At 37.5% G+C, this 27,820-nt stretch overlaps 1 protein-coding gene across 2 annotated transcripts in view; it reads right to left on the minus strand.

The window, feature by feature from the left end:
• Positions 1 to 1,230: 1,230 nt before the first annotated feature.
• LIN28B (lin-28 homolog B) overlaps positions 1,231 to 27,820 on the minus strand; it is a 123,416-nt gene continuing 96,826 nt past the window's right edge. For both annotated transcript variants that reach the window (XM_060115183.1, XM_060115184.1), the window contains exon 4: positions 1,231 to 1,597. In XM_060115183.1, the coding sequence (XP_059971166.1) occupies positions 1,231 to 1,597 (367 nt within the window). The remainder of the gene's footprint in view (positions 1,598 to 27,820) is intronic.

The raw sequence follows: 27,820 nt of genomic DNA on the forward strand, positions 1-27,820 counted from the left end.
ACCTCCTACCCCAGGCTCATCACTCTAGTTGCCCGCCATCAAACACGGTGCTTTTTAATATTATTCAAGGTCATACGTAATTGGGCAATTGTGAGCATCCACTTAAATGTTCATTCTCAACCCTGGCATTTTACTCACATCTGTGCTGTTTTGTTTGTTTGTTTCAGAAACAAGTTAGGTAACTCTCCAGGGGGAATAAAAACAGCCACCAAAAACATACACCAAACAACTGGAGTTTTCCTCCAAGGTCTTCAGTAGTAAACAAGGAGGCCTCCACTCGAAGCGATGGTTAGAAGGACTGACTTGGTCAAGGGAAGCTGCTGTTGCCACAGTCCCTCAAAAACCTCACAACAGGTAAAAGATTATAACGAGTATCAAAATACCATTGAAAACAATCAAGTCACTACCTTTATACATTGCCCTCCCCTTCATTTCTCTGAATAGGCATCTAATTTACAATCAAAACATATGAATTAAAAACACTGAAATATCGGCACAGAAATTACACATTCATTGTCTTTTCTGGAGTTATGTATCCCAGATTCAAAAAAGCTTATGGCAGTCAGAGGCATATGGAGTTAAGGTACTGCCTTCAAAGGGGGTGGGGTGGGGGACACACTCTACAGATATCAAGAAAAAGAGGCAATCCCAAATTCGGGAGAACTGATGTCTTAAAAACCTTTAGTACCATAGGATTGGCAGCGCTGAGATCTGAAGTATCCTTTGGTTCACATAAAAGGTAACAGTCATGTTTTGTTTTGTTTTCCTAATGTAGTATAAAGGGAATGGTATTTCAAGAAAAACTCCAAGGGTTATTTTCAAAACCATCTAAAATGCTTTACCTGGGTTTTCAATTCTTGGGGATGTCCAATTCTGCGAGGGAGGCTGTGTGCTTACATCTCTATACACACATATATAAAGACAAACCCTCTTTATATATATATGTCTACATTCTATAGAAAACCCTCCTACACACACACACAGGCTCAGGCTCTCTCCCTCTCACACATGCACATACAGATACACAGAGCATCTCATCCTCTGAGTCCCATGACACCCTGCTCAAAGGTAATTTGCTTAGCGTGATTTGTCTGTTTAAAAAAATTCACAGTTCCTCAACAGTAGTTAAAAATCCCAGGTCCGCTGCTGTTTGTGAAACACTGTTCCCCTGTACTGGCATGAGGTAGACTTCCCAACCGGGGAGAGAAAACGATACGTTAAGAAAAAGGGTTATGTCTTTTTCCGTTTTTGAACGGAAGGCCCCTTTTTGCTTTGATCTTCTGGTGCTGCAGGTGACTTTGTGGAGGACGCTTCTGCAGGTGACGTGCCTGGCCGCTCTGAGACCTCGGACCTCGCCTCCTGAGGCAGCGGTGGTGACGGATAGCCGCGGCCACCCCCCACCTCTCGAGGGAACGCGGTGCACGGCTGGGGCCCTGCCTCCTGTCTTCCCTGAGGACCGGCGGGCGGCTGCACCACCGTTTTGTGAGGGCAGTTCGCCACCATGTGCGTGATGCTCTGACAGCAATGGCACTTCTTTGGCTGAGGAGGTAGACTACATTCCTTCGCGTGATGGTCAAGGCCACCACAGTTGTAGCATCTGCAACGAGAGAGACGGAGAGACCGTAAGAAGGAGCGTGTCTCACAAGATAGGTCAGAAGTCGAAAAGACCCTAAAATACGCAGACCCTCAAAGGGATCAGCTGAGTTTAATACGCCTTCTTAACAACAAACGTGTTGTATTAAACACACAAGTCAATGAAAAACGGGAGTCCGAAAGCATGGAAGACTCATCAATTCCCTAGGTAAACGACTGCTTTCGATTGGACAGTTAGGTTATTGTAAAGGAAACTTAGTCCACTAGAGGGCAGCCACACTCAACAAAAAACAACCAGCTGGCTGGGAAGAGGCAGTTAAAAAACACAGCGGTGGACTGAAATGCAACTCCAACTCAACCAGCAACTGGGAAGATGATAGACCAAATTACGTGTTATGAGTTTACCATTTCTTTGGGTGTTCATTATTTGGCTCTGGAAACCTGTTGAACGGGAAGAATTCTTTCCCATCGCACAAATTAGTGCAGTGAAATTTGATAAATAAGTCAGACATCTATTCTGAATGGTATTTGGGGAATTACCAAGGAATATTAGAACAAGATAGAAAGTGTCTGAATCAGAAGAATGCTGTAAAAGAAAGCTTCTTGATACCTAGATCAGATTAATAAAGGTTGATGCTAGTTCAGGGGTGGGAAAAATTTTCTTTTCTTTCTGTAAGAAGTTAGTTTCCCTTCAGGGTAAATTCTTCTAAATTGAAATAAATATAAATCCATCTTTAATTAATACCTGAATGCACACTGGGGGCACAGCTTGTACTATATGTTTGAAATTCTGACAGCTTCTAAAAGCTGAGAAATTATTAGGAAGCTACATTGCTCAATTTCAGTCACATTTTCTTTCTTCTAAAATTTTATATTAAAAACAATAAAACACCATCAACTGGAGAGAATAAAATTTTCTACTTATGAAGGTTTTTAACCTACTTGTTGAGTACAAAATTTGCTTACTGATTTGTCTCCAAATGAAATGTTTTATGGGCTTTCTATTTTAAATTTATTTTCCAAATACATTTATGACTCCATAATTCTCACTATGAAATTTACACAATAGGTCACATTTTTAAAAAATGAGAGCAAAATAGGTGGTAACTGTGAGAATCAGCTTAAGATCATAATGACAAAATAGTTAATTATAATTAATTAGATTTGTGTGTGTGTGAGAGACTAGCAAGCTTAATAACTCATATTACCATATACTTCTAAGACAAACTATTATTAACCTACTGGGAAGTATATGTAGGATACTTATGGTTATGTATTTTATCTTCTGAGATAAGTTATAGAGTGAATTTTTTTTTACTTGGCAAAAACCAGGATAACTAACAGCCTGCTTCTCCAGTTATCAATATTACCTTGCAAATTTTAGAATAATGGATTCACAAGATGGGCCTTTATTCTTTGCAGTAATTAACAAGTATTTATGTCAGGAAAAAAGAAAGCATCATATTTTCAAGTTAACGGGAAAAACTAAGAAATCACTTTTTATGATTAAATTATTTATTGTGTAATTACATACCTTAGTAAGTTAATGAAACTATTACAATGCAGATTCAATGCTTTTTTAGCCACGTGTTCTGAGATAATTCAAAATTAAAGAATAAAAATTACTAATGCTTGAAATTCAGGTCCCCAAAATACACTCAAAAATGGCATCTTTGAGAAGTATAAGCATATTACTTATAATAATGTTTTTCCACATAGTTCTATAATGGAAAAGTGAATTCTTAAACTAAGTTTGCCCATCTATAAAACAGCTTCTTTTGAATTAAATTCACTTCCTTGAGGATAACATCCACTCAGGAGCTCATTTTTGAAGAGAGAGAAAATAGGTTAAAGGACTGAGTAATAGAGCCAGCCGCTCTCCCACGGACACATCAATTTCATCAGTCACTGTGGTATGTGCACTGCTACCCAATTCAGGGAACCATTTGCCCACTCATTCACCAAGGGGCTGATGTCAGAATTCCATTTTTTCAAATGGGGTCTTCCATCATATTCTGTATGTGTATTTACCATTACATCTGGGTTTTAGAAGTTACTTTTAAGGATACTACAGAATTTTGGCTTCTTTGCAGTTTGATCTGCATTGTTAATTCACTCCCTTAGCTTTTCAGATTCATGCTATCATTAGGCCAGACTGCCTTCCACACTGAAAAGATTTGCATTCAGTGTATTTGTGCTTTGCCTTAAAGGGGAGAAATGATATGTATTCTCCTCTTCTATTTAAACATTCAATGCCAATCACGCTTACTAGAAGTGCAGGTCACACCCCATTATGAAACTCCTTCCTTCCCAAGGGACCGACAGGAAAATGGAACAGCTCACAAATAATATCACACCACATTCTCCATACAAAGCTCTGAACGATACTAGACTCCTTTGTTCACTCTCCACACCTCTCCAAATCAGCTTGCTTTTGTTAATTTGCATGAATTTTATGTTGTGACACGAGCATTAAAACAGGTCCCAGAAGTGATCAAATAAAATGAGAGGTGACACTACATAAAGAGAGAAATTCAGCTTTGCTTGTCGAAAAGTGTAACAGAAAAAAATATAACGTAGGCACTTCTAAGTCTTTTAAAGTGTTAACTTAATAAGAATATATATGGAGGGCCTCCCTGGTGGCGCAAGTGGTTGAGAGTCCGCCTGCCGATGCAGGGGATACGGGTTCGTGCCCCGGTCTGGGAGGATCCCATATGCCGCGGAGCGGCTGGGCCCGTGAGCCATGGCCGCTGAGCCTGCGCGTCCGGAGCCTGCGCGTCCGGAGCCTGTGCTCCGCAACGGGGGAGGCCACAACAGTGAGAGGCCCGCATACCACAAAAAAAAAAAAAAAAAAAAAGAATATATATGGAAACTCAGATCCATATTCTGGGGGGTTAGAGGGAGGCATTAAGGATAAGGATACAGTGATGTATAAACTTCTAAAGAGGAAGGGAATGCTGAAAGAACAGTAAGTAAAGCAGTATCAGTGAGCGAGAACAGAGTGGGAAAAGTGCAAGCGATGGGGCAGGAAGGAGGGATGAATATAGAAAGGAGTATAATAAAATCCCTGGAAAAGAGAGATGAGAGAAAGGATCAGTAAAGTTTCAAACGGGAGGCCAGAGGGGTAAAGAAAAGTCACAGATCAGAAAGAGTTTCAGAAACTAATCTGGAGAAATGATAACCAACTCTTTGAAGAGATTATCGTTGTTAACTCCGATACAGTCCAACTAAAATCCAGAAATGATACTAATGACATTCATCAAGGCTACAGTTTTCGATTTTACTCTGTCTGAACACTTGTTATCTAATTCAACTGTGTGTCATTCAGCCCAAGACCTGGGAGTGCTGGATCCCAGTCTGAACGTGGGAGGGAGGGGGATGGGCAGAAATGCCATCACAGACCCCAAGAGAGCAGGAGAGCAAAGGATCCAGAGTGGCGGAAGCAATATGCCCACCCTGTACCTCCTCAGGGTAAGAGAGACAGATTCTTAGGCCAACCTTCCAGAAGGCCTCATTTTATTCTGAAAGCTTCCAATCTAAATTCACAACTGGGTATATAGCTTATTCACTCCATAGGATCTGCCCCAAAATACCAAGAGGAGAGTTGGAAAATGCTGATGAACCACAGAGCTAGAAACAGTTAACAGTGCACACATTTTCTGACCTCTATCAAAGCAACCTATTCTTTATGCAGATTTGTTTCTTTTATTATTCTTATATCCAAATTCCTAAGACTGTAAGCCAATTAAACAATAAAAACATTTTAATAATGTTAACTTTTATATATTTTTCCTAAGTACAATGGAAAAAATATTGAGTTTTCAAAAATATTGGTTAATAGTGATTTATGTTTATTAAAAAGGGTTCTTATGGAACAAATACATATTTAACACCAGAAAAAATTTTTTAACACCAGAAAATCTTTCATGTGTATCTTCTGAAATACAAAAGCCAGTATCCCTCCTCGATTACCTTAACTCATGCTAAAAATAAAATAATCTATCCACAGCAGGGCTGAACACACTGTTAACAGAATTAAAATGATAATAATAGGAATAATACTGAGGTTCAATTTATTAAGAGTTTACCATATTCCAGACATTGTGCAAAAGGTTTTTTTTAAATTTTATTTTAATTTATTTATTTTTATTTTTTGGCTGCGTTGGGTCTTTGTTGTGGCACGTGGGATCTTCGTTGAGGTATGTGGGTTTTCTCTCTCTTGTTGAGGCACGCGAGCTCTGTAGTTGTGGTATGCGGGCTTAGTTGCCCCACGGCATGTGGGATCTTAGTTCCCTGACCCAGGGATCGTCCGCTGCATTGGAAGGAGGGTTCTTTAGCACTGGACCACCAGGGAAGTCCCTAAAGGTTTCTAATATGTAATATAAAATTGACTCCTCCCCCAAATCCTATGAAGTAGGTACTAAATATCAATGTTGTGTTGATGAGAAAATTAAGACTCAAGAGAGTATACAGAGAAGGAAATTTGAATTGAAAGTAATAAATTTCACTTGCATTTTCATTATATAAAAACATTATACCCAATGATACTGATGTAAATTTTATTATGTAGAAGTCTAAAAACATATAAGGGTCCTGAATTTAAAACACCAACAAACACACAGATTTGAAGTAGATTTTTCTTGAGACTTGGGTTACTATTCTGTCATTATGGTGTGGGGAAGTGAGCTTCTCTCTTTGAGCTGTTCCATCTAAAGGCTGTAACTAGTCCAGGTCAGACTTTTCACTGCCAAAGCCCAGTTTTTTTCCCCTACCCTTCTTGTACTTTCTATGTTGAAAGTTTTTGTCTAAAAAAAAAAACAAAAAAAAATCAGTAAATAATTTTTCCATTTTCCTTAATCATATGTTTAAGACCATAAATTGGAACTTCAGGTTGATATGCTATAAAACTATCAAACTGACTCAATGAAATTCCAGCCAAAATAAAGAAAATAAATTCCAGTCATTGTGATTATTAGCCCATGAAGCCACACTGTGATGTGAACAATTTATTGAGGCCTCGAAATAAATACTGCAGTGAGATTCTATTGGCTGGAGCAAATGTAAATTGCTCTTGGAGGGAAATTTGACAGCACATTTCAAAATATTAATATGCATACTCTCTGAGCCAGCAACTCTAACGCTAGGAATTTGCCTTACAGGAATATTCATTGATAAGCACAATGATTTGGGTACTAAAATATTAACTAGAGTATTGTCCACATTGGTAAAAAATAGAAAAACTAAATGGTAATAATACCACCAACAATAATAAATACTTATAGTCAAAACCAGGTAGTCTGGCTACAGAGTTTTTGCTCTTTACCATTGAGCTACAAATATGTGAAAATGAAAAAGGAAATCAAAGCCCACATATACTGAGAAACACTCTACAGATATTGAAAGGAATGAAGTAAAAGAATATTTTTTAAAATGAGGTAGATCTATATGTATTGACATGGAAAGATCTCCAAGCCAAATTAAGTGAAAAAAGCAAACCACAGAATAATAAACAAAAGATGGTGTAATCTCATTTATGTTTCAAAAACCCTATATAAGTAAATATGCATTTTTAAATGCATGGAAAACCACTGGAAGGATAAACAGTACATTAACTAACAGTGGTTACATATGGAGAGAATACAGGTAAAGGTGAAGGTGAACTTTCATTTTTACTCCATAAATTCTTGCATAGTTTCTTTTTTAAATAACCAGAAAATTTATAGATTATTTATGTAATTGAAAAAGGAAAAAGAGCAATTATAAAGCTGCATTTCCATTTTATAATTTGACCTTCATTATTATTGTCAGTCATCTAACAGTTAACCTGTACATCAGCAATTCTAGAATCATCTTGGAAGCTTTTCAAAAAATACTTATGCCTGGGCCCTACTCCAGACCATTAAATCAGAATCTTTGAAGGCAGACCCCCAGGTATCAGTACTTCTTAAAAAGCTTCCCAGATGATAGTGAGCAGCTACTTGAGGACCACAGCTGTCTGCAGACCTGAGTTTACTGCCGACAACCTTGACCAAGAGAGAGCGCTCTGTAATCCCAACCACAAGGAATGTGGTTCAAAACAGAACACTGAATACTCCCCAAACACTGTTTCAACAGTTCACCGATGCCTTGAAAGGAAGGAGGAAGGAAAGAAGAAGGAAGGAAGGAAGGAAGGGAGGGAGGGAGGAAAAAGGTGTGTATAGATCTTGTTTCTTTACTGCAAACTAAAATGATTCCCTGAAACTTATAGCTGTAAGCACAAAAGCTCACAACTTTTTACCATCACTGATTCCTGCTTATTTTGGAAGGAAAACACTGGAAAAATCTACTGAGTTTAGCTTCACAAGTAGTTTCTCTGTTTCTGAGGTTATTACTCAGTTCTTAGTTCATCAAGCAAGGATGGGTTCAATGGGGAGGCACCCATGTCATCAAAACGGGTGATAATTTACAGCTCTTGAATCAATTGCTCCATTCTCTAAACTTCACCATCATTACCAATTAACATTTATTGATTTCTCATAATAACTCTTTTAATTCTCCATCTTCTGTTGCCTCCATCTACAGTAATTCTCAAAACCATATAAACTTATTTCCTATAGAGATACTCCTGCAAACATTTCTAATGGCCAAATTCTTCTGGCTATTACATACAAATGAATATAAACATAATAAAAAGATCTCTGCTTTTTATAAAATCTGTTAGCCATGGAATTTTTAAAACCTCTAATATTTAAACTACATTTCAGCTAAAACAGCACCATTGATAAAGTTACTACTGCCCACTCTTCTTTAAACTAAGAGAAAAATAAAGTGCATAATGGATGGTTTAAAATCTGCTTATTAGTTAGACCACCCTAAGGATTGGTTTTCAATATTATTTTTAAAAAGCAAAATTTAGTCAGTATAACTGCCATTCAGTTCTTTCTGGTGAACAACTGCTAGATGTTTGGATGGCTCTCTATGGCCTAGTGTTAGTCATAGTAAGCAAGGGTCAGTCTGGTGTGGATGGAACTAATGTGAACTCAGAACTCTAAGCTGCTGGCAGAGGAGATGAATACTCTGCCTCCTCCAAACCTCAGTGCTCAGACCATTTACTAAACTGATACGGGGTTTGCACTGAGTTCAAAGGGTATTTTTTACTTACCAACTACTAACCTCTTTTACCATCCGGTTCTATGATGTGCAATTACCTAGATACCTTGCCTATCAGTGGGGATTCAACTGCTTATAATACCCATGCAATCATTTTCATAAACTCAAATGAAAAACAAAAAAACACTTAAGAATATCTACAGTGAGTACAACTTTGTACTAGATACTAATAAAATGTATGTGCATAGTTGGCTGGACGGTAATATATACATACATATGTGTATATATATGTATATAAAATCTTGTTTGATGTCTTTGCCTGACTGCTTTTTGGATTGTCTTATGTTTATTAGTTTTTGGACACTCTCTCTGATTAATGCCACGGTCTGTCGTCTGTATCATAACACCAGCTAAAAATGCCCCACAGTATCTTGACAACCAGCTAAAATATAGTAATAGTTCTATTCACAAACCTTTCATCATCTTATAAAAACAAGAAGATAAGATGGAAAAATGTGGGGGACAGATGTGATGAATGGTGGTGCAGGGTCAAAAGAAGCAGGGATGGAACATATAATAGTTTTTAAAGAGTAGAGGACATGAAAGGGAGAGAAATCACTGGAGGAACTGGGGAAAAGGGAGCCTTTTTCATGTAAGGGCCCTTCCACCACACGGAAGGCATCAGGCATTTTTGTATTTCATTCCATTATGTTTAAAAATAGAGTCAGAAAGTAAATTGGGAGATGCCAGGGACCTGGGAGTTGGGGGTGGGGAGGGGAACGGGGAGTTAGTGTTTAAAAGGGATAGAGTTTCAGTTTAGGAAGGTGAAACATTTGGGAGATGGATGATGGTGAGAGTTGCACAACAATGTGAATGTACTTAGTGCCACTGAACTGTATAGTTAAATATGGTTAGAAAAATATGTTTCATATTATGTGACTTTTACCACAATAAAAAAACATAAAAAAAATTACTTGTAGGTTATTCGGCAATTCCACAGAACAATAATCGTTTGTTGAGAATTTGCTACTTTGCACCACAACTTGAGAAGGAGTATAATAATGAATTCTAGGTCATAAATTAAATCTGTATTTGAAATAGAAATGTTATCTCTCTTTTAGGTGACAAAGGACATCCCACCACACAGGTAATCCCTTCTGGCTAATGGAAAAGTTGAAAAAACAAGGAGAAAAACGGACTCAAATACAGATAACTTAATGCTTTCCAATTTCTTGGGAGTAAAAGCAGTCTGTTATAAAATAGGACCCAATCTTACATGCAGTGGGCACTCTGCCAGCACGGCTTGCATGATCCCAACACAGCTAGGGAGGAGTGTCCAGGTCAGGACAACACACACACACACACACACACACACACACACACACACACACACACACACAAAAGCCACATGTATTTTTGAAATGGCAGTGTTACAACTATCCAAACTGCTGGTTTCTTGCTGGAACCAAGGTCAATGTATCTACCATATTTGATCACATTGACCTTTAAGGTATAGTGTTTTTAGAAGGTTAGTGCAGGTATTAAATAGGAAGGAAAGACATTCAAAATTTAACTTATCTTGAGATGGTTGAAATTAGGTATTTACTTAGATGGAAGAATCAGATTATAATAATCTGATTACAGCAATCTGGAAACGTTGGTTCATTTATCTGTCACAGCAGCCTTGCGTGAAAACATAAAACCCCAGGGCTGCTTGGTTTCTACTACACCATTTCACATTCACCAGTGTCACAGGTGTAACATCTGCTGTAAATAAGCACTGGTTTGGCCTGAAGAAGGACAATTCCACTACTGCTTTTGTGTCAACTTTTATAAATGTTTTTTCCTGCTCATCACATGATTTCTTTTAGGCTCTGGCTCAGGAAACCAGCCTTATTTTTATGGTTGACATTATTTCACAAATCATTCTAAAGTGATCTTTATATTGTACATTGACTATTTTCATTATTAAACATTTGGTCAGAGGCACAAGAAATTTTAAAAGACAAATTTCATTATGATTACTTGATAGGTGAAACAGTAATTTGTAATCTAGAGAAGTAGATGTAAACATCAAAACAATATATGAGAAAATTTAAACACATAGTAAAAATACTTAAGGGTTAAAAAACCTTAGGTATTCAGATGAGGACTGCAAAATTAAAAAGTGACTCGCTCATATTTTGTTACACACACCTCCTCCATTAAAGCATAGAAGGAAGAGACAGCATGAGAAATTTCAAAGGGAAGAATGATGTATAGAGGTCAAGAATCAATTTTAGTGCCATGACTGATGAACTGCACAGAGGAAGGTTAGATAACAGTTCCAGATTTATGCTGGTTATTTGCAAGCTGGAAGCAAAAAGAGGGCTGGATTAAAAGATGCAATCCTGGAGCTTCCCTGGTGGTGCAGTGGTTAAGAATCTGCCTCCCAATGCAGGGGACATGGGTTAGAGCCCTGGTCCGGGAAGATCCTACGTGCTGCAGAGCAACTAAGCCCATGCACCACAACTACTGAGCCTATGCTCTAGAGCCCGCGAGCCACAACTACTGAGCCCTCGTGCCACAACTACTGAAGCTCACACTCCTAGAGCCCGTGCTCTGCAACAAGAGAAGCCACCGCAATGAGAAGCCCACGCACAACAATGAAGAGAAGCCCCCACTCGCTGCAACTAGAGAAAGCCAGTGCGTGGCAACGAAGACCCAATGCAGCCAAAAAAAAAAAAAAAAAAAGATACAATCCTAGTTTTAGCCAAATGAGTTATTGTTGTTGTTGTTATTTAGCCAAATTGGTTATTTAAAGCTTTGACATTACCATGGCTTAATTACCTCTGATGCCAGTAATAATGATGGTAGCATTTGAGTTTCTATGAAGATAGTGTTAAAACAACACCCTATTGTTGTATTAGTGAATTAATATTTTTACTATTAACACTGAATTGTTGCTATATTCCTGAATTAAGAAGAACTATGTGTAAACTTTCCACTTTGACAATGTTTATATGAGTAGCATTAAAATATATTTATAGAGGACCTGTCGTCCTAGAGCACGTTGCTTGGTGTGATCTACCCAAAACGTACCCTCAGGATTAATTCACGTGCAAGATGCAAAAGAAGACTGTGCCAAACCATCTCTATCTCTACAGCTACTCAGGAATCAGAAGGAGTTAAAACTATTCTGCTGAAATCACCAAGGAAAGGCTTCGAACAATCGATAAATTTGATCTCCCATTCCAGCACCAGCTACTGCTGAGGAAAATGATGAAGTACAGATGAGATGTAAATGACCTCTGTTCACTTCCCCCTCTAGCCCAATGGGTGTTCCTGTGACTGGCTATATATTGCTCTTTGCCAAGAATCAGCAGTTCTTAAATTGTTTACCATGTACATACATAGGTAGGTAGGTGAAAGCTGAACAAGGAAAATTGCTACTATGTTCAGATAACCTCTATAAACTGTGATATTATCTCCTCTCTGTAGAGGTCTCATCTTGAAAATTAAAGCCATGTCAGGGATTCTTGGCCTCATGGCTACTTCTTTTTTTCCCTCCTTACTGGTTGCAGTTGCCCTCCACATCATCCCAGCTTTTCATATGACTAAAGATTGATGGTCAAGCTGCTAAGGCATCCTTGCAGATCTTTCCTCTCATCACTGATTCCTTAAGGAATTTTGTTTCCCTACGTGAACATTTTAAAGCTGTGACTCTGTGAACACACAGCCACTAGTATCAAAACAGACAGCTGTGGAGCCAAGGATGGAGGTAAAAACTGAAGGTAGGTATGAGAAGAGCAGGTAGGTCCTTGGACGGAGCCAAGCCATGCCCAAATACTCTTAATAAGTGCAAACCATTAGGACTAGATTCTACACAGTAACAAATTTATGTGTGCATATTCTATAAGCCAAACTATGGCTTGTCTTGAATACAATTCCTTTAGCACTTGAACAATGGAGTTTTCATCTCCTTTGGTCATCCTTTCAATTTGGCTGGTAAAGTTTACATGAAGAATTTGGTTTTCTCTCAGTGGGACAAAAGAAACAAAGCCACTAAAGAATTTTTCTGTGTTTCTCTAACAAAAAAAAAAAAAAATTTTTTTTTTTTTGGCTGTGCTGCACAGCCTTGCAGGCTCTCAGTTCCCCAGCCAGGGATTGAACCCAGGCCACAGCAGTGAAAGCCCAGAATCCTAACCACTAGGCCACCAGGGAACTCCCTAACAAAAAAATTCTTGACAAATATACTGGTAGGTGTGCTGAAAGGAGGTAAGCTTCTTTGGATGATACTTGATCTTGAAACTCTAAAAATGTATGTATTTCAGAAAACAAAGAAACATTTAAAATTATGAGACCTACAAGTGGCAAAGTGTTATTTATCACACTGAGTGTGAAGTTCTCTTTATGTTTTATGTTTATCATTTAATTGAACACAACATATGTGTAAGGAAAAAGTTGTGCTTCCCTGGAAAACTGTGCATTGCCTAGACCTAGCATTCACAATTATGGATTATCTGATTCTGACTGTATGGGAGTTATCTTACAGCTCTTTAAATCGCCGATAATTGCAAAGTTATTCTTGCCCGTGGAGTAGCAAATTCTGCCCTGTCAGGTTCAATTTACTTCCCTTTCCCATGTGGAAAAAGCTAGTGTTGCTTCCATTTGCATAATTTCAATATTCCTCAACTACAAATGTGTCTGTTCTTTGGATTCTCCTTTGAAAAGGTTATAACATCTGCCTGTTTCCCTCATTTGAGTTAAATATAATCTTTAACACTTGCTCATTTTGTATCTGTATGAGAGTCATGATGTTACCTTTTTTGAAAACTGTCCTATAATTTTTATACAATAAATCTATCCCAGATAAGCCACTGCATGAGATGCAAAGATCATTATGACATAATGATGACCTTGTTCTCTAAGCACATAAAATCTAGAAAAGAGATCAGATAAATGCACAACTAACTTTAAGTCTCAGGGTTATTGGACCCAATTTACGTTTTTGTGTTTCTTCTCAGTGATCTTATTTTTCCTATACCTTGAAACACTTTGCTCTTTCATAATCCTGGGAATTACATCCAACTATGTATGATAAGGAGCTGAAAATAGTATGAAAATTTAATTTTTTCCACAGAAGACATACAAATGGCCAACAGATACATGAAAAGGTGCTAATCACTAATCATCAGGGAAATGTAAATCAAAACCACAATGAGATATCACCTTACACCTATTAGAATGGCTGTCATCAAAAAGACAAGGGATAACAAGTATTGATGAGGACGTGAAGAAAAGAGAACCCTCGTGCACTACTGGTGGGAATGTACATTGGTGCAGCCACAGTGGAAAACAGTACGAAGAGTCTTCAAAAAATTAAAAATAGAACTACCATAGGATCCAGCAATTCCACTTTTGGGTATAGACCCAAGGGAAATGAAATCCTTATCTTGAAAAGATATCTGCACCCCCATGTTCACTGTAACATTATTTAAAATAGCCAAGACATAGAAACAACCTAAGTGTTCATCGATGGATGAATGGATAAAGAAAATGTGGCATTTTTGTATATACAATGGAATATTATTCAACCATAAGAAAGAATGGAATCCTGCCATTTGCAACAACATGGGTGAACCTCAGAGGCATTATGCTGAGTGTAATAAGTCAGACACTGAAAGACAAATACTTATATGTTGAATCTAAAAAAAAAGTCGACCTCATAGAAAGAGAGAATAGAAAAGTGGTTGCCAGGGGTTGGAGGGTGGGAGAAATAGGGAGAGGTTGGAAAAAGTATACAAACTCTCAAGCTGTAAGATGCATAAGGTCTGAGGATCTAATGTATAACATGGTGACTACAGATGATAATATTGTACTGTATAATTGAAATTTGCCAAGAGAGTAGAACTTAAATATTCTTACAAAAGAAAAGATAAAGATGTGAGGTGGGCTTCCCTGGTGGCGCAGTGGTTGAGAGTCCGCCTGTTGATGCAGGGGACACGGGTTCGTGCCCCGGTCCGGGAGGATCCCACATGCCACAGAGCGGCTGGGCCCGTGAGCCATGGCTGCTGAGCCTGCGCGTCCGGGGCCTGTGCTCCGCAACGGGAGAGGCCGCAACGGTGAGAAGTCCACATACCGCAAAAAAAAAAAAAAAAAAAAAAGAGACGTGAGGTGATGGACGTGTTAATTAACTAGATGGGAGGAACTCTTTTGCTGTGTATACATATATCAAATCATCACAATGTACACTTTAAAAATCTTACAATTTTACCTGTTGACTATACTTCAATAAAGCTGGGGTGGGGAGGGGGCTTAGAATATGTCTCTTACAGAACTTCAGGCCACCTTAATGGTTTTTCTCTTCTCTCATATTTTATGTAACTTTCCTACTTCCCAATTCACTATGATGGAAACTCGTTGAAACAAAGGTCAGGAAACTTCAGCACTTGTTTTTAGCTCTACTGCTAACTAACTCTCCATCTCACTTGCAAGATGGTGCTAAGATTTGAATTCTCTTGATTGTCTCCCAATTTAAACTGTCTATGATCTTGGTATCTCTCTACACTCACAACTCACAACTCAGCCTGATTTTATGACTTTATCTGAGAAATATTTGCCAGCCCCATAGTGGGCAATGGGAGGTAGAAGAGACCCAAATTTATCTAGAGTTGGGGTTGGAAAGGTGGATGGTGGGGAGGGACAAAAGGATGAGGAGGACAAGTTTTCTCATAAAAGCTTTATTGAAATGAGTTGGTCCAAGCTGGGAGGAGAGGCACCTGAGACCAGAAGCAACTCAGAAAAAGAAAAAACAAGGGGGGGTGATTTAAAATACCTAGATGCAATAGTCTAGATCTTCTCTAATTTTATAACCCTAAGTATCAGTTATGCTACATGTTCATTTGGAATTGAGATTATATAAGTCATTACTCAATTGCCCCATGCAATCCTGGTGTTCAAAAACTGTTTGCAGAGAACCTAACCTGCTTAACATTATTTTGATCTGCCTCCAGAGAAATCTTTTAATTATACAATTAAATAATTTTCTGACAACTGGCAAATATAACCATATTGAATTTAAGGCTTTCACAGAAAAAAAAGAGAAAATTTAAAAATGATGTGATCATCTAGAGGGATGATAAAATAGTGAAATAAATCATCGCTATTTCAACATCCTTGTTATTGCATTGCCCAAAGTTTCATCTGATCTTTCCAGAAGGTATAAAAGACATCAGGAGACAGGACTTCTGTTGTCTTTTTCTTTTTAACTCTTTATTGAACACAGTTGAGAATTCAGAAATTTTCATTTTCTGTCCATAACAGCAAAGAGAAGAAAATGATAGAAGATATTTCACAATTGTTATTGTTAGATGAAAAAGAACACAAATACAAAAAGACAGACAGTAATACTCCAGACTCTAATGATGATGATGAAATTAATCATATAAGCTGAATCTCCGATTATGAGTCTTCACATAATATATCCTAGAAATATATTTTATCAAACTCAAGAATCAATGAGTGAACAATATATTTTTATGGACAAAAAGGAAAACTGTTATTCAGTTAGTCCTTCAAGGAGAATGTCATCATGCAGTATTTTTTTTGACAAGATATGTTTACTAAAAAGGACATGTAACAGGACGCTTTCACCTTTTATCAAGCTTGTGCTAGGGAATTTACTTGATATGATTCATAAGTAGATAAATGCTGAAGGCACTGACTGAAAGGAGATAAACAGCACAGAAATGAAAAAGCTCATTGAATTGATCATTCTAATCAATATCTAAAATGAAAATATTTTGTTGATACTGATGAGGAAAATGACCACCCTCTCTTCAACAAAATTACGAGCCATAAAAGTTTTCAAAGCACTGTATTTTGATGATAGAAGTGCAAGAAAAACCAGAGGTAATAAAAAGCTGGACTCTTAGAAATATATTTGAAATCTAGATCATTATTTATAAGATAGCTATGTTCCTGGCTCAGCTATGAGCAATTACTTTCGTTCAAAGGATACTGCCAATTTTGGATGTGTATATCTTTTTTTTTTTTAACAAGGATTTTTATTTTTGCCAGTCTGACAGGTAAAAAAGAATACTTTTTTTTGGATGTGTATATCTTCACACCAGAAAAATATGGAATAAAATTTGGGTCTGTTACATTTAAATTCTTATTAATTTCGAATCCAGTTGTTTTTCACAACATCCTTTTATTTTTATATCTGTAAACTACCTGTAAAATGATTTTTAAAATATGTTTTACAAGAGTCCACTAAACTCAGATAGTAACTGGTGATGACTATTCTTCCTGGTATATTGGCAGCTAATAAAACATAGAGTTTGACAAATGGTGTAAGAGAAAGAAAGTGTTAACATCTTTTCAAGAGGAGACATGGTCACAATTATTGGGAGCAATAGGAATGGCTTTGTAAAGGAGTTGACCTGGCTACAACAAGCTAGTTAAAGGCTATTTAAAATGAGTAAGGTTTGTTTAGATAGAAGAGAAAACATGCCATTTGAATATATGGCATGAATAAGAAAACAGAAGTGGAAACCTGGAGGATATGTCTAGGAAGGCAATTAATTGGCTAGCTTGCAGAAGCAAATGGAGGGTATCCCTGGTGGCACAGTGGTAGTGGTTAAGAGTCCGCCTGCCAGTGTAGGGGACACAGGTTCGAGCCCTGGTCCAGGAGGATCCCACATGCCACAGAGCAACTGAGCCAGTGCGTCAGAGCCCGTGAGCCACAACTACTGAGCCCATGTGCTACAACTACTGAGGCCCGCATGCCTAGAGCCCGTGCTCCGCAACAACAGAAGCCACCGCAATGAGAAGCCCATGAACTGCAGCGAAGAATAGCCCCTGCTCGCTGCAACTAGAGAAAGCCCACGCGCAGCAATGAAGACCCAATGCAGCCAAAAATAAATAAATAAAATAAATAAACTTATTTAAAAAAAGCAAATGGAAACCAAGATTATGAAGCAGAATATTAAATATATTTTATAGTTTAATATTTTTTTAATCTTTCATCTTAGAGATGAAAAAATTGAGTTTCAAAGCTGACACATGCATTGCTCATGACCACAAACCTAATAATGGATAGCCCAGGATTTCACCTTATAACTCCAGTGATGCACGATAAATCACTTAATCTCTCTGGGTTTCCTCATCCATAAATAAGTTTCATCATTCAGGAATCCTTTTTAAAGATGATAATGATTCTCACTTACTTCACAGGGTTGCCGTCGGTCTCAAGTGAAATAAATATTTTAAAATGCTTTACAAACTACAAAGCTCTTTATAAATGGTAGGTACAATTTCTTTCCCTACCCCAATCTTAGATATTATATTCCTGAAGCACTTCCACTCCACTGGTGGTGAGATAAGTAATGGTAGAAGAACTGAAGTTCTCATGAATTACAGTGGGAGAAAACAAAAACAAATAACAGGAAAAGCTTAAAATATCTTTCCATTTTCAAGAATAGTAAAGAGAACAAACTAAATAGCCTAATAATGATATATTGCTTATCTTATGAATGCTCTATAATTAATTTGCATTTACCATTCCTTGTCCACTGGGATTTTCTTTACCATCTCCTACTCTGCATTTTGATGAGTAAACTAATTTGATTTGTTGCAGATGCCAAGCATTTTTTCTTATATGTAGGTAACTGTTGAAATGTTCAGTATTTTTCTGATTTATAACTTGGAGTCCCTAAAAATCAAATCTAGAGTAACTTTGTTTTAATAAATTCTATCAGAAAATTTTGTAGATGAAGAAAATTATAAAGACACTAATCTGTATATAATACAGCTTTATGTATGGGAAATTTGCTCACTATTCCTATATTCTATAAACTACTCTTTCATCTAGCTCTTAGGACACTCTTTATATTGCTTTTCTTTCTACCTTTCTGACATTATTTTCCTATCTTATTCTCAGTATCTTCCTGGATTCACCAAAATCTAAACATAAGCTTATCTATCATCTCTCCTTTGAAAAACTCATCCATTTCCTTAAACAAACTATTTTATTTATGCTGATCACTCACAAATTATTCCCACTTTGATATTTTTCTGTAATCTCAAACTCAATTCATCTCTTCAAGGCCATTTTGACCCCTTGTTTCCAGATGTCTTCCAATACCGATTAATTTTCCTGTAAGTTCCATCATTCATCATTGCGTTCATAGCGTCTACTGTTATATTACTTGGATGCCTCAAAGAAAAGGAAAAGTACTATGAAAATCTTCACTATTTTTTTGTCTTTTTTTTTTTTTTTTTTTGTGGTACGCAGGCCTCTCACTGTTGTGGCCTCTCCCGCTGCGGAGCACAGGCTCCGGACGCGCAGGCTCAGCGGCCATGGCTCACGGGCCCAGCCGCTCCGCGGCATGTGGGATCTTCCTGGACCGGGGCACGAACCCGTGTCCCCTGCATCGGCAGGCGGACTCTCAACCACTGTGCCACCAGGGAAGCCCTATTTGTTTTGTCTTTTAAAAGCAAAATGGAAACATAAAGCTTACTCTTGGGTCAACTTTCTTAAACCTATAAACAGTTTTCTCAGTATCTTGTCCACTTGGGGATAGTTTCCTGGTCTCTGTCTTGATGCCATGCCAAAGATAGGTCATTCTTATACTCCAGGTACATCTAACAACCCACTTGGTCCACTCAATTACCAACCAGTGATGACCATGTTAGGATTATCTTAGATAATATAAATGAAACAAAAATTTATTAAATTAGTCACCATGTATTACTTTTTAATAGTGTAATAAAAAATAAAAACAGTGAAAAGGAAAATTACTATGAGCTGCTGGAACCTGAAGGTGGAAAAGAGAGAATTCAGTACCAAAAGGGCATCATCATGAAAGTGGGTGAGGTACAGAGTAACTAATGCCAAAAAGAAATAAAGGCATGCCTTCCCACCTACCATACTTTTTGTACTGACATTACTGTCCTCTATTCTAGACAATATTGCAGATTAACAGGCACCCACTAGGCCATCATACAACCCTATGGCAACAGCCTCATCTCCTGGGCAAAAACTACCAAATTCAGCTCAATTTCCCTTTATCTAGTCACCTTTTGACAAGTCTTTCGGACTTTTGACTAAGCTTCAGTATTCACTATATAAGGAGTTTTCAAAGATGTAATGGGAGAACTAAAAGTTAACTGTATGTTGATGTGCATCCTTGGAGATACTGCTAGTTTGAAAGTTGAGGAGATGCTAAGGTTGAAGTCACAGATTTGGGAGATATTGAAAGGACAGATAGTAGTTAAAGCCATGGGACAAAGGTCAACCAGCAAAATGTGAAGAGTGAGAAGAGACCTGCAAAGTTTTCAGAAATACTTCTCTTTAATAATTTTCAGGTGGAAGAACCAGTGAGGTGTCTAAGAAGGAACAGTCAGAGGGGTAGTAGTGTCGACTGAAACAACATTCATCGCACAACCTAAAAGTTGAGAGTTATGTGCAATTTTTTTCAGTCGACAGTAGGAAGGCAAAAAAGAGGGGCTTCCCCAGTTTCCTCAGATATTGGGTTGATTAGATTCAAATTGTAAAAGAATATACAGTTTTGTAGTGGAGAAAGTGGCTAATAAGATGAAGTATTAAAATAGGTTGATGGATTTAGCAAGCAAGCAGTAGTAAGAAGCCTCAGATAGAACATACAATGAATACAAAAGGATTAAGGAGCTAAAATTGAACTGCAGTGCCAGTATCAGACTTAACTTCCTCAGAGTTTAACACGCATATCTTAGGAAAAAGGAGTCCCTCAGAGAGCAGAGAATAAGCCCCTTCCAAAGCTGTATAATATACATTTTTTTGAAATCACCAGAGACAAATAGAAAAACAAAGAAGATACGAACAGGAAATTCACAAAAAGAGAAAGAAAAATGACACAAATACTTTTTAAATACTCACACTAGCAAAAAATAAAAAAAAATTTGAGTCAACCATACAAAAAAAAAAAAATTATATTGCCTTCAAAGTAGCATATAAAAATACTCTGACCATACCACTGAAAATGACTAAAAATACTGGACAAAATATTTTTAAAACATCTTTTGAAATGCATTACTGATCAGGCAAGAAAGTAAGGAATGCTTAGAAGTCAAAAAGGAAGTGAAAGCAGGAAACCAGGGCAGTAAGTGGAGCATTGAAACAGACTCTCACCCTGGAGGCATCCATATAACACTGCCAACCTTAAGCTTTGACCTTGTAACGGGGATGATGAAGCAGAAGGGGCAGGAAACAAAGTCTAGGATCTGCCCAGAAGTTGGGGGTGTCATAGGAGATCCTGTCCCATAGAGCCGAAACCCCCCCAAAACTGCACCCACAATGTAAAGATAAATGAAAAACAAATTTGCCCTGAAGAAGAGTATGGCATGGAAACTTTCCCACCCCCAGAATGGTGCTGGGAGAAGAGAAAACAAGTCTCCCCTGAGAAGTGATAACCACAACCCAGGCTGCAGCTCACGTGGACATGTGGCATAAGCTGAGCATTTCTCATAAAATGGTTCCCACTTGGTACAAATGTCTCCAGGCAAATACAAAAATATCCCTGGAAAAAAATGTATTTTTCAAGCCAGGAGTCAAAGAATTTCTACAGGTAAAAGTCCAAGAAATATGACTGGTTAAAAAAAATCATAGGGCTTCCCTGGTGGCACAGTGGTTAAGAGTCTGCCTGCCGATGCAGGGGACATGGGTTCGTGCCCCGGTCCGGGAAGATCCCACATGCCGCAGAGCGGCTGGGCCCGTGAGCCATGGCCGCTGAGCCTGTGCGTCCGGAGCCTGTGCTCCGCAACAGGAGAGGCCACGACAGTGAGAGGCCCACGTACCGAAAAAAAAAAAAAAAAAAATCATAAAAAAGAAAAGAAAAATAGGGTAGCATGAACTACAGAGAGTAGAATCAGAACCAAAGACCTCCGATATTGGGTTGATTAGATTCAAATTGTAAAATAAATACATTTTGATATGTTTAAGGCAATGGTTCTTAACATTATCAGGCCCATGTCTACTTTGTAAAAAATAGTTTTGTAATACCCCTATTCTTATCGTGACAGAAATTTAAAATAATCTAGTCTGCATAAACACATTATATATGCATATATTTATATATATATCCCTTAAGTATAAAATATAGGAGAAAAGGGCCTCCCTGGTGGCGCAGTGGTTGAGAGTCCGCCTGCCGATGCAGGGGATACGGGTTCGTGCCCCGGTCTGGGAGGATCCCATATGCCGCGGAGCGGCTGGGCCTGTGAGCCATGGCCGCTGGGCCTGCGCATCCGGAGCCTGTGCTCCGCAACGGGAGAGGCCACAACAGTGAGAGGCCCGCATACCGCAAAAAGAAAAAAAAAAAAAAAAAAAAGGAGAAAAAGTAATAGTAAAATAATGCATATTTCAATAAAAAATGCAGTAACAAAACCACACTAGAAGACATAATGAAGTTGTCCGTGCTTGGTACTTGTCTATGATAAATAAATCTGGACTTAAGAGAAGCCATTCCATACAAGCACAGGAAAATAAAAAAGAAGAGGTACAGGGGAATACTAGAATAAAAATTAGTGCGAATGTATATATAAAACGAGAAAGGGAATGACCTTAATTGAAGTAGCATAATATGTCAAGGCAAATGTAACAACAATCAATATATAAAATATGAGAAAATACAACACTCTTCAAGTGAGCTAGACCTTATTTATAAGTGCAGTACCCAATTTCCCATGTTGTAACATAGTGGACAATAGTGATGAAGTACAGCAGAAAACTTACCATGTATCTTTTAACTGTACCTCATGTTGAGACATAAATTCAGTGTCAAGTATATAAAAAGACCTTGGAAACCATACCCTTTAATAGGTGACAAGGAATAGATGATGGATTGGAAAACAAAACAATAATACAAGAGCTTATAGAAAAATTGTTTCTGGAGACAGTATTTCAGTAGGTCTGAAAAGCAAACTGCAAACCTAAAATACTTTCTACATGCAATTTTTAAATCTTAATTTGTTGCAGACAAATTAAGAATACATAGGTTCAGTAGGCTTCTGACCATGACAGACTCACTGTTACTAGACTTCTTCTTCAGTAAGCAACTAAACAACTGGAAAAGATATGTGAGGTAACTGTTTACAGGCACTGGATGGGACAACGGGCAGTGAAAAACTGAGGCTTTATGGAAGGAAAACATTCAAAATAAGCAGCATGTGTGATCTGGCTTCCTGAGTAGACTTTGGGACTAAGGGTCAAAGAGAAAGAACCCAGGCACAGCACAGTGATGTTAATAAGCAGAATGAAAGATGTGAGCTAAAGGTTTATGAAGCAGTTGAAATTATGGAACAGACTACTGCATAGAAGAAATGTGTGCAAAAGAGAACCCTCTACCCCCATATACAGAATGAGACTTGCTAAGCACAGCAGAAAGAGGGTGCTGTTGTTTGGTGCAGAGATAACCAGATACCAGATACCCAAGGTCACAAAGTGCTGTCAGATACAGGAGTTCTAGCCAGACAGGGTGGTAAGACCACACTGGATTCTTAATCCAGCACCTTGGGTATTCAGTTGAGATCCCAGTAACTCATACCTTAGGAATAAGGACCGTACCCCAGAGGAAAGGCTGCATCCTAGGACTAAACACAAAACCAAAATAGATCTACACTAACTTAGAATAAAAACAGGGCTGGCAGAATAAAAAACTAACAGTAATTCAATTGCCTACCAGAATAAAACTCAACACCTGTAAAAAAGATGAAAGCCTAGATTCCCTACAACTACTAGCAGCAACATTCTGCACACACACACAAAATTACTAGACATATGAAGAAGCAGGAAAAAACAAACAAGAGAAAAGACCTTGAAAAGACCCAAAAGTTGGAAATAAAAGACCTCAGAACAGCTATGATAAATACATTCAACAATGAAAAGGAAAAGAAGGACTTGCTTAATTTAAAAAAAAAAGGGGGAATTGTGGCAGGGAAAAAAAGAAAACAAACAAAATAAACCAACTGGAAATTCTAGAACTGAAAGCTATATCTAAAATGAAAAGTTCACTAACTGGAAATTGCAGAAAAAAGTCAGTGAACTTAAAGATGGACTACAAAAGAAATAATATGAACTAATTTCAGATACAATAAAGGACTGAAAAATACGAACAGAGTGTCTGTGACATGTGGGTTAATACAAAATAGTGTGTTATATGTGTAATTAGTCCCAGAAAAAAAGGAGAGAATGGAGCAGAAAGAGAAAAAAAACGTGAAGAAATAATGGCTAAAAATTTCCTAAATTTTATGAAAAACATCTTGGATCAACAGATCAAAAATGCTCAGAGAATACCAAACATGATAAATGCAAAGAAAACACACCTTGGCACATGAATGATACTTACTACTGAAAACCCAAATAAAGGAGCAAGGGGAGAAAAGGGATACATTTCACACCATGGAACAAAGAAATGAATGACATTTAATGTCTTCTCAGAACTAATGGAGGCCAGATAACAAACATCATCAAAACAGTAAAAGAAAAAATACTTTTAATTGACTATTCTGAATCTATTAAAATATCCTTCATAAATGAGGATATAATAAAGATACCTGAGAGAACTTGTGGCCAGCAGACTTCCACAAGAAGAAATGCTAAAAAAAAAAAAGGAAAAAAAATTTTTTCAGGCTCATGGGAAATGCTACCACATGAAAACTTCAATCTATACAAAGAAATGAAAAGAACTGGAAATTGGCAACGTGTACATAAACATAAAATGCTATTTATTTTCTACTCTTATTTACTTCTAAGATAAATATTAATCTAAAGCAAAAGCAATTACACTGAATTGTGGAATTTACAAGTTATGTCAAAGTAAATAAATATGACACAATAAATAGCACAAAGGATGACACAGGGGTGAATGAAATTATCCGTTTGTAAGTGCTTTACATTTTACAGCACATGAAACAATATTAATCAGAAAGAAAACTGGGAATGAATAGAAAGAAAAGTGAGAAAAATAGCAAACAAATAGCAAAGTTGTAGACTTATATCTAACTATGTTAATAATTAAATACAAATAGTCTCAATTCTCCAATTAAAAAGCAGAGATTGTCGGGTTTGATAAAAACCAGGTTTTTAAAATTAGTTTTTGATTTAAAAAATCTGGTCTGTTTCCCTGGAGATCTCTGACTATTTATTTACACCTTCTATCTATTAAAGAAATTGAATTTGTAATAAAAAAAATTTCCACAAAGAAAGCTCCAAGTCCAGATGGTTTTACTAGTGAATTCTATGTTAAATAAACTATACAATATTACAAAATAGTTTTCATTATAAGGAGGGAAATTGTTTATAAGATCTAAATAACCCTAATACCAAAACCTGACAAATACATTATAAGAAAATAAAACTATATACCCATATCCTTCATGAACACACAAATCATTAGCTAAATATTAGCAAAAAGAGTCCAGCAATATATAAAAAAGATTATGTATCATGAGCAACTGGAGTTTATCCCAGAAATACATATCTATTGGTACTATCATTGAAAAGTCAATTAACTGACTTAAAAGTCGTATTAATAAAGGAGATAAAAACACCTGATCAGTACATTCACAGAAAAGCATTTGAGAAAATCCAACATTCATTCATGAATAAAATTTTTCAGAAATTAGAAACAGGAGAAAACTTCCTCAACCTGACAAAGTACTATCACAAAATAATTAATACTGACATACTGAACACTTTCCTCCAACGAAAGAGGATGTCCATCACTTCTAATTAAAATTTTACTCAAGTACCTAGCCAGTGCATAAGGAGAAAAAAAAAAACACAAAAACAAAACAAAAAAAGGAAAGAAATAAAAGTCATAAAGATGGAAAAGGAGTTATCTTCATTTGCAGACAACATGATTATTAACACATAAAATCCTAAGGAGTCTACAAAAGATAACAGAATTAATAGATAAATGCAGTACTCAAGAAATCAACTGTATTATTATATACTAGCAGCAAACAGTAAACAAAATTTAAGGAAATTATATATAAGAGCATCCAAACACATAAAATACTCAAGAGTAAGTTCAACAAAAGATATGCAAGGCTTTTAATACTAAAAACTGCAAAACGTTACTGAGAGAAATAAAAGAAAACTTAAATACATGGTTATATATCAGGTTAATGAATCCAAAGACTCAAAACAGTTAAGATGTAAATTCTCGCCAAACTAATCTATAGATTAAATGCAATCCCAATCAAATTTCCAGTTTACAAACTCATTTGTAATTTCTATAAAAATGCAAAGGACCCTGAATATCCAAGGCAATTTTGAAAAAGATTAACAAGGTTGGAGGACTGATACTACCTTATTTCAAGAGTTACTGTAAAGATACAGTAGGGTTCTTCAATCTCGGCACAATGACATCAGGCCAGATAATTCTTGTGGGGGCTGTCCTATGTACCGAAAGATTTTTTATCAGTATCCCTAGCATCTAACAACTAGATGCCAGCAGCAACCCCGCTCCTTAATTGTAACAACCGAAGATGTCTCCAGGCATTGCCAAATGTCCCCTCAGGGAAAAATCAACCCCAACTATCATACAATAAACTAGATGGGGTGGTACTGGCATGAGGATGGACAGATAGGTTAATATAAGAGAATCCATAAACATGCTACTTTTGTGCAGCCAGTTGATTTTCAACAAAAATTAAAGTTGAAATTAAATCAATGAAACAACGAAAGTCTTTATCAAAAAGGTAAGGTATGGGGCTTCCCTGGTGGCGCAGTGGTTGGGAGTCCGCCTGCCGACGCAGGGGACACGGGTTCGTGCCCTGGTCCGGGAAGATCCCACATGCCACAGAGCGGCTGGGCCCGTGAGCCATGGCCGCTGAGCCTGCGCGTCCGGAGCCTGTGCTCCGCAACGGGAGAGGCCACAACAGTGAGAGGCCCGCGTACCGCAAAAAAAAAAAAAAGGTAAGGCACTAGTAAGCCACATAGCACATGGAGATCAGCTTGGTGCTCTGTGACCGCCTAGAGGGCCGGGATAGGGAGGGTGGGAGGGAGATGCAAGAGGGAGGGGATATGGGGATATATGTATACATATAGCTGATTCACTTTGTTATACAGCAGAAACTAACACAACAATGTAAAGCAATTATACTCCAATAAAGATGTTAAAAAAAAAGACATTAGTAAAATGTAGAGAGGCCAATGTGTGTGTCCTTTGAGACTGTCTCATACACTGAAATCATCTAACATTCCTACACAACCGTTCCCGTTATTGACTGAAGTGGAGGAAATGATCAAAATACCCTTTCCCATCACTGACTACCATTTGTAGGGAAAATAACCAAAATCTCCTCCACAAATTTCCAAACACCTTCTGTGTGATAGGACCATGCTCACTGAGAACCATTAATCTAAAGAAATAACCAGGGATTGAGACTATGGTCAGGAGCAAAAGACAAGCAGATTTGAAAAAAATAAACAGAACACTCAGAAATTTTTTAAAAAAGTGTAATTGGAACTAAAAACTCAATGGATGTCTTAAAAAGTAGATCAGAAATAGCTGAAGAGAACATTAAGAACTTCTGCTTCCAGCATTGTGACCAACCAATTCTCAAAAAAATGCATGGAAAAAACACACATTTGCATGCATTGCTGGGCTTGCAGAAAGCTGGGCTTGCAGAAAATAAAGGTAAGAGCCTCCCCAAATAACCCTAAAGGTAAAGTTAGAGCAAGGAGCAGTAAGCTATAAGCAAACAGGAAAGGCAGGGCTTCCCTGAGGATGGATAATAATATTAGTGCTGTAACAGGTGACTAGACTGAGTCACAGGGCCAGCAGCATCTTAACTCTCTTCCACACCAAGGGATTTTTGAAATTAGTTATAATGATGAGGGCTATGGAAACCCATAGTTCCAGGCAGAAGCAAACACAGTTACTTCCAGAGGAAAGTTTTCTCAATTTAAGCCTGTACTATTTCCATAGATATAATCAAACATGTATGACCTCATAATCAAAGATAATGAGACACCAAGAAATAAACCAACATGAGGTAAGGGTCAGCAGAAACAACAAACTACCAAGTTAGACTTCTAAGAACTTTATCGGCATTGTCAAAAACAACCTATAGGGCCTCCCTGGTGGCGCAAGTGGTTGAGAGTCCGCCT

The sequence above is a fragment of the Mesoplodon densirostris genome, chromosome 12, assembly GCF_025265405.1.
Source record: "Mesoplodon densirostris isolate mMesDen1 chromosome 12, mMesDen1 primary haplotype, whole genome shotgun sequence".
Lineage (NCBI taxonomy): Eukaryota > Metazoa > Chordata > Mammalia > Artiodactyla > Ziphiidae > Mesoplodon > Mesoplodon densirostris.